This window comes from Haemaphysalis longicornis, unplaced genomic scaffold, assembly GCF_048455015.1.
Source record: "Haemaphysalis longicornis isolate Haplotype H1 unplaced genomic scaffold, Haemaphysalis longicornis Haplotype H1 scaffold_3, whole genome shotgun sequence".
NCBI lineage: Eukaryota > Metazoa > Arthropoda > Arachnida > Ixodida > Ixodidae > Haemaphysalis > Haemaphysalis longicornis.
Genome location: NW_027526335.1, coordinates 37,241,943 through 37,250,564, shown reverse-complemented (window position 1 = coordinate 37,250,564; position 8,622 = coordinate 37,241,943). Strand labels below are relative to the sequence as shown.

Genomic DNA, 8,622 nt, shown 5'->3' with positions numbered 1-8,622 from the left:
CAAAAGAAGTGACGCGCAGCGCTCATCAAAAACTCGTGACGTCACATCGCGCGCGTGGCCCCACGAGCGGCAAGCGGGCGCAACACCCTCTCAAGTGGGCGCCGGTGACGTCCGCACAAAGCGGTGAGGTCAGGCCGGGATTCTGTCATATGCACCGTTCGGGATGAAAGCGCGGGAATTTGAAACAAACGATTTTCAGGCCGTTCAATGTAATTAACTATGGCGCGCTGAAGTATTCGAAGTGCTGTTTCAGGTTCGCCAGACCATTAAGCATCGATAAAAGCAATAAAAGTGTTATTTGAAGTGCTGTTTCAGGTTCACCAGACCATTACGCATCGATAAAAGCAATAAAAGTGTAACAAAATTTTCGTGTTAGTGCTCCTTTAAGGCTACACCTTCATCATTTTCACAACCATAGCCATAACTCGGCATCGAAAGTAAGACTATACCTTTGAAATTTTCGCAGCCATAAATCGTTTCTGCAGCAATATCGCACTGCCAGTGCCATAACTTGCCGCCATAGGTAAAGCTGTACCTTTCCCACAGCCGTAACTTGCCGCCGAAGGTAAGAAAATCAGTCACGCCGCCAAAGGTAAGGCTGCAGCGCTGCAATTCTCACAGCCATAACTCGCTACCTACGCCAAGGCTATAAGCACTCACCACTATCACGGCCACTATTCGCCACCGACAGTAAGGCATAACTCGCTGCTGGGGACGAGGCTCTAACCCTGCCACTATCGCCGCCATAACTCCCTGCCAAAGGTTAGGCTATACCCTTGCCATTTTCACAGCCATAATTCCCGGTCGAAAGCAAGGCCAATAGCCCTGCCATTCCCATAACATTTTTAATAAAACCTTTCATTGTAACCCGTTTTTGTGGAGGGGGGGGGGGGGTGCTAAATGGGCGTGTATATCAAATGACTGCCGTGTAAAACAGGTGGAGAATGCTTGACTCTGCTTCTGTCAGCTCCAGGAGCCACTTGCCACACATCGAGGAAATGAGGCATTCTCTCATTTGAGCGTTGGTTCACACCATGGGGCTGACGCTCAGCTTTTTTTGTGCTGTAAAAACGTGTGTGCAATGGGAAGAACTGAACACATGCTCAAAATATTTGCGGAGGGTGCCTACTTGGCATTTTACAGTGGTAACCTCCCATTCGGGGGTGAACACACGTGCTCCCCAGATTCACTTGGCAGCCAGGTAAACAGCGACATGAGCGAAGATTTATTCACGCATATCAGCGAAAAGTGGCACGAAGCAAGTGATGCAGGTCTAGAGGTCAGCAAAGAAGTCTTGGCCAGAAGACGGCTGGGAGTCCACCGAGGACACATCCCAAAACTTGACCTGCTGGTCGTGCGAGCAGCTGGCCACCAGGCCGCCATCGTGAGACACCGACAGGCTCTCGACAGGGAAACGGCCGTGTGCACCCACCACGCCCAAGTTCCGGGTGGGAAGAATCCCGGCCACCCTGCAAGGCAAGCAGCCTGATACGAGGCTCCTTAAACGTGGGCGGGTGTACGTACCGGATGCTGCCATCAGCAGTGCCCATGCAGAAGAGGTCTTCAGAAAGGGCGGCCAAGCTGTCAACAGCATGTGAGCCAGCCAAGAGCAGTCGGTCACCAGGAGTGTCCCACTGGCCCCAGTTGAACACGTTGGTGCTGCCGTCACCTGCACCCACCAGCACTTTGCGGCCGTGCTGGATGGCGCACAGGGGAATTTCATTGTACCATCCAACTCCTCAGGTGAAAGGCAAAAGGGACCACTTAAAGGGCAACTCTGGCGTCTTTATCTTTTCTGTTTTTTTTTTTGCAATGTTGAGTTACACTTAATTCGTTATCCTGAGGGCTTTTCATAATCTATTCAATGAATAGAATGACACACAGAAAATCACACTTAACAGCAAAAACGATGCTAAGTGGCCGAAGGTAGCCGAAGTTTGCTGAATATGATGTTTCACGCGATGTAGTGTGCAACATCACAACAATCAAGTTGTCCCTGTGCTGGCTGCCTATAAAACAGCAAGCAAGCATTACCATTAGCTTTGTTTGCAGATTGGTAAACTACAGGGCAACCATTACCACCGGGAAGGCATCCCCAAAAAAACGGGCTCTGTCGTCTCTGTCATGTGAGGTAGCGTGGTGAGAAGCGGCCAGCAAAAGTTACTGCTTTGGTGAAGACGACAAGAAGCCAAAGGCAAGCTTAACTGGTTTACTGCATGGCAAGAGATGAGCCGAAGCAATACAGGAACAATACCCTTCCGTGCGAGGTTACAGTACAGGACTCGAGCAGAGCGACAGCATGAATTCGCTGCTGCAATATGAATGCGAACTATCCACCAAGGGGGCGGTTTTATACACAACAGCCGTAACAGCTCCACGGCTTTCACAATACCACGGTGCACACGACCCACAAATAGTACAGACACACACAACACTAGTACAGACACACACAACACTCTTTCCGAGTTCCTAAGGGGCCGGCAGCAGCGGCGCTCGCTGAGTCTGGGAGAGGGGGGAGAGGAGATCTTGGCTGCGGTGTCCACGTCTTTTGAGGCAAGTTGCTGCACGATCCGCTTGCAGCCGCCAACAGGGAGGTTCCAACGTGCCGTCTGTTCTCCGGTAAGCTGCAACTTGTCCAAGGCAGCTGTCTTAAACATCAGGGCACTCCGCAACTTGCAGAACGCGCAAACGCGGTAGCAGCTCGCAGAATCGTAACACTACATGACATCAATCGTTGGACGGCTCAGATAGCAACACCGAGGACTCAAGTGACTGTTTCTACCTCAATAAACCTCCCTTCATGTGTGGCTAACTACCGTGAGAAATGACTGAGGCCAGGCAAGCACTGCACCTCCCATTTTCTCTCCCACACCCAGGTGGTTAATTTAATTTTTCTGCAGAAAATTTGTAACACTGGACATAACTCTCATTATTCCGCTGCCGGAATCTCAAGAATGAAACGAGGGAAGAATATGCTGCACACAATCCCGCCTTGGAAGACTTTTTTTTTTAAAGGGCTCTGCATCACAAGCCACCCACTTGTGATATACTGGACGAAAAGGGCCACATTTGGCATTTCTGTTGTTTTACTACATGTGCTGGATAGTTGCACCACTCAGATAACTGGTTCAGATTTTAGACAAAGCAAATTCTCTACAATCTGAACCAGTATCTGAGTGATGAAACTGCTCCAACAATGTGTACTCATACATAATGCCCTTTGTGCGAAACGGTGCAAGAGGGCCTTCTCTCAAATAATCATCAGTGGTGCTTCTGAAGGTGTAAACAGCCACAGATGTTTAGAGAAGAGCACACTTTTGACACCCTGCTGAAGTGTAGTTGCCTCCAGAGGCAGAAAGTTTTTATTTTCCCGGGGGGGGGGGGGGGGGGCATCACTGCCATATATATAATATATATACACCAAAGTGTGTGGCGTACTGATAATTTCCACACTGCCAATCTCGTGGCGGGCAAGTTGGAACTTCAGAGGACAAAGAAGTGACACCAAATGGTGGCGCTCGGCCTGCCTCGCTAGTTTCGAGTATCACAGGTGGAACAGAGTATTTGAGCTTGGGAGCAGTGGAGCAGGCAAAAGGGACTTTTGTAGCAGGCTCGGAGCAACCATAACGGCCTTTTGGCGCAGGTTTGGAGTTGCCAGAAAGGCCGCTTGGATCAGATGCAACACCGTTTCACAACGTCATGGTGCCTACCTAACCTCTCTACATGTCGCTGTGCCAGCCCCCTGACAATTCTGTTCTATCTACCTATATCAGGCGTTCTACAGCGATCAAGAACCCACTCCAAACCAAAAACGCTAATGTTGTACTATATCTGGAGGTTTACAGCATGCGGGGTTATCTACCTTCGCCCCAAGTGAGCGCGCCGCATTATCACTAGACCGGAGTTTAGGCAAATGCCTGTTCTGTTCCTTGCATTCCTATCGTGCCATTTTGATGCATGAGCACGAATTAGAGGTTGGGAAGGGCTTTTATGCTGTTTGTATAGTGCCTATAAAGGCATATTTTGGCGTTTGTGCCTCATCACCATCATCATCAGCCTGTCTGCGCCCACTACAGGGCAAGGGCCTCTCCCAAAGGCCTCTCCCAATTTTGGCATTTCTGCCTAAGTGTCTATCAATGCCCATAACTGCCTATTTTCAATGCCTATTTTCAGTATCGGCACCTATATGAACACTATTTCAACTCAAATTTCGCTTTCGGGTGCTGCTTGAGATCGTTATTCACGTTACCGGGCAGCATTGACTGTTAGAAACCCTACGGGCTTCAATCTAGTCATCCAGTTCAACCAACTCCCGCAAAACAACAGCTAGCGCCAGTAGAATGGGTCTCTCATTCTTAGTGACAGGAGGAACAATTTTGAGCGAGAAAATCTAGAGATGGTGTTAGTTCCCTGTTGTTTCCACAATTTTGGCATTGATTACTAGACTATGTTCGTCGTGCTCTCCAAGCAGATTTCTTCAAAGATGAGTCCTGGCATCCTTGCTTCTAAGAAGCATAATCAAATCAAACTTTACTTTCAATGCAAGCTTCAGCATCACATGCCTTTGCTACCAGGTCACTCCCATATTCAAGGGCCGATGGCGAAGCATCAATGCACAGATGCGTTTCCTTGCGCCTTGAAATTGAAACTGCTGATGGGCTCTGAAAGCTGATGGGCTGAGTAGGCGCTTTTCCATCAAAATTTTTTTCGGCTGCTAAATACCTTTTGAAAAATTAAAGCCGTTTTACTCAATGTGAAAGCTGTCGGAAGTGCAGAGCAGTGATTCGCCATAATGGGCTGCAGCGCCATTATCCGCTCACCGCTGCCACCCAATGCATTTCAAATTTCCCGCCTTCGCAGTGTTCGTGCGCCCCCTGCCTGAAACTGTGCCAGCAAGAGTTCTGTTCTTTTTGTGCTTGCTTTAATTCCGTATGCTGGAGCTGTTTTGCGTCATTTTGAACGCGACATTTTTTTCTTGCACGGCTGCTTTTTCGCTTACTATCGTAAAAACCAACCCAACGACCCTTCACAACTAATGAACGCGGGGGCTGCCGGCTATGTGCACAGATTTTGCCTGAAATGTACCTGCAGTTTTCTTTGTGCTAAACAACGTGGAGATGTATGACAAGCGCCAGCGCTTAAAGGGGTCCTGAAATACCTTCCGCCGATGCATGGATGTACATGTACCCAAATAAACCAATGTATTTGCAATCTCCTCCCGCAAGAATTTTGTTAAAGCGATGAGTATTAGCTGAGAAATCGTAAATCAAAAACCACGCATTATCGTCGCTCCGCGTTTCCTCCTCCTTTCGACTTACTCTCCGCTGTTGACGGCGCGCGAGCTTTGCCTCCCATGATGCTGCGCTCCGCAGCGGTGACGTACTTCCGCTATTGCGCTGCTACGTCGTCTGCTACGGGCAAGCTTTGTTGACACCATGAATCCCACACTTCGCTCAAGGCTGGAAAACCGAACGAAAAATCTGGCCGCATGTGTGCGGCGGCCTGGCCTTGCCCTTTCGCGGTGTTCGGTGGTGCAGTTGCTATCGGTGGCACATGACTTTTTATCGGCGGCGAACTCGCAGCCGTACGGGGAAGATCGTGCGCTCGTTCCCTTTGATGCACCGACACTGTTTATCCAAAAAGTGCCGTATCAGATGTGGCCCCGCTGGTGCCGGGTCTTATTTTGCGGCGGTCATAATTCTTGCTGGCGGCATGTGAAAAAGACATTTTAAATCGATACAGAACCCGTGCACAAAACCCTTCAATCATGTGACCAGTTCAGCTTGGGGCGACGCGTGGTGGAGAGCGGCAACGTTGGCAAAGCATGCTCCACCGCGGCTCTGAGCTTTCTAGCGCTGGAGCGAGCGCCACTTCTTTGAGAATCTCAAACATCGGTTGCCTTGACAACAAGGCACAAACCACTGTAGAACTCAGTTACAGTTGCGTGTTCCCGGTTCAGCTCGGGGCCCCACCTCGCGACATGTGGGCACTGCAGGCGTACCACCCACTCCCATTGGGAAGTGCGAGATGCGTTTGACATTACAGGAGGCGATGGTGTGTGTGTGTTGTGGACGTCTTTGTTTCGCGATGCAATGCGACGTTGTGCTTCTGCGGGTGGATAGTGCTTCCCATTGTCTGGGTTATCTTTCTCGAGCGACGTACGACTCATCTTCGCATGGGGTATGTGCAGTGTGCGTGGGTAAAAGCCATCTCGGCTTGTGCGCCGGAGTTAATTGACTTGCTGTTCGTCCCCGCAAACCGCGCGCGAGGTGAGTGCCGAAGTTACGACGGGCAGGAGGAGGCAACCCATCGTCTTTCAATCGCGGTTCAGACTTGCAACGCATGTTGTGACGTTGTGTTCGTTCGAAACCCATCTCTGGATTGTTTTGAAGTAGAATAAAACGTATGCGTCAAACCCGGGCATTCGGCTCAGGGCGCTCTCTGCGATTGCACGAAAGAAGTGCCACGGGGCTTCAACGCTTTCTTTACGGAACGTACTCAGGTAAGGGAATATCCATGTCGTGTTACGGCCGTGCTGCATTTAATACAAACGGTTAAACGTTTGTTTACACTTGTTTCGTTTGTCGTAAAATGTCCAAGCACTCCGGCACTCCGCCGGCAGATCAGCCGGCGAGCCGACGCTGAGCAGACGACTCATCTCTTTGCCGGAAGTGCGTGAAAAAGCCGCCCAATAGCAGGATGTCTAGCTCATGACGAACATCTGGGAATCGATGATGTAGACATGTGAAGATGGCGGCGTCCAAAAACACGAAGGAAAGGGTGACAAAAAAGCGACAAACTTTGCAACAAAAGTGTGAGCTTTCCGCTGCGCGTAAAAGAGTAATACTTGGCACAGATGACGTTGACGACCCAATCTAACGATTGCGCTAGTTCATTTAGTGTGCTCAAAACGCCTTTCAGGGCCCCTTTAACGAGGTTCAAACAGTTGTGACTATTTAAACCGCGTGGTTTTCAAAGCCTCAGTGTGACCCCCTGACGACGGTACATCAGGCTCTACTTGGGTCTGTTATATCACTGCGCCGCCTGATTCCGGCAGTCGCATCTACTGTTAGCGAGCTAAGACGACAAGGCAAGCCCATGAAGTGCTCTGCAAGTGTGCGGAAGTGCATTTGCCAGTGTTGGGACGTCTTGATTGTTCAATTCGCATATCATTGTATATCAGAAAATTGCTAGAGCTGTACCTAACAGCCCTCATGTAAGAACAAATTAATTGCCTTATAAATCTTAGTCTCTCCTGCGTTTATTATTTTTGTCTGTTTCTGATGCGTTTTAATTAAATTCTGCCAGGCAGATGTAAAATAGCGCTTTTTTTAGCCAGGATTCCCAGCTCTAAAGTATTCTTTTTTATGCCTGGTTCAATGTATGCGATGCTCGAGCAAGCGACAGTGGTTACTGAACATTAATGTGAGCACTGTGCTTGTTGAATCAAGCCAATAGATTGCCATTAGTTTAGCAATTTAATGGGACAACCGAACAGCTGTGTTCAACTGTTGGCGCCTTTGTATCGTCATTAAGAATAATAATTTTGGTTTTTCTGCCGCAAATACAGGTCCTGCACGTCCTCGTTTTCAAATTATTTGCACTTACGTAAAAATTTATGGTGCCCGTATTTCCGATGTTTGGAGCCTAAAACAGCCTTTTACGAGCCTATTTTAGGCACCTAAACCCCTTTTTTTAATGCCTAAAAATCTGGCCTCTAGTTATCACCATTCAAAAGTCAAACCTTACACACTGAGTCGGAGGGGATCAGACAAAAGGCCTCGTTAGTGTCCGGATAACAGCAGTGTTTAAGCAAAGTCACGGCGGCGCTCCGTAAAACAAAGCGTTTGCCTGCATTGTTTCTATTGAACCAGCAGTTTTAGTGTGTGTGAAGCTAAACATAGCTTTGTCTTCGCCGGTCACAGGGTTGCGAAAGTCAACGAACGTACGCCGTAGACTACGTCACCAGAGCATGTAGAAGGCATAATTGATGATGAACCGTCCTCCACATAAGCAAAGAAAGCCCCAAAGTTCACAGGCAGGCGGAAATCAGTAATTACCTCACAACAACAGCAAACCGAGTTAACAAGAGCGGGCAACCCTCTTCGTTCCATTTATGCACCAACGGAAAGCTGCAGGCCTGAAAGCTAGGATTGTCAAAAATGGTCGACTAAACGGAAGTTCACCTCCAATAAACTACATTTCATGCGAATAATATTCTGTCTGCTTTCTATCAGTTTCTGATGAGAAACAAAAACATTTTAGTTTACATTTGGCTGTCCTGCCATGTTCCGAGTTGGATGATGACGAAATCGTACACCAGGTCCTTGAACCGGCGCAGGTGGACAGCGACTTTGATGATGACGTGCTACCAACGCCAGAGGCATCAAATACTGATCTAGCACAAGCTCTTACAGTGCTACTGTCTGCCTACAGTGACAAACAAATGCTGAAAGAAATACAGGCAAACTTAGTGACGCGTAGGCGTGCGTGTGCACAGACATGCATACATAAGTTTTTTCCAGCCGTTGGGCCAATGAAGGTTTTTTTTCTTCAGTGAATCCTTTTTTTCGGACTCCCAATTATTCGGACTTATCGGAGGTTCCCGTCAGGTCCCAAAAA

The 8,622-nt window shown here is 48.6% G+C and overlaps 1 protein-coding gene across 1 annotated transcript in view; it reads right to left on the bottom strand.

Moving 5' to 3' along the window:
• Positions 1-1,202: 1,202 nt before the first annotated feature.
• LOC144174321 (WD repeat-containing protein 55) overlaps positions 1,203-8,622 on the bottom strand; it is a 32,094-nt gene continuing 24,674 nt past the window's right edge. Inside the window, exons 6-7 of the mRNA XM_077702957.1 lie at positions 1,525-1,697; positions 1,203-1,469 (exon numbers count right to left, since the gene is read on the bottom strand). Coding sequence (XP_077559083.1) covers positions 1,274-1,469; positions 1,525-1,697 — 369 coding nt within the window. The 3' untranslated portion in view covers positions 1,203-1,273. The remainder of the gene's footprint in view (positions 1,470-1,524; positions 1,698-8,622) is intronic.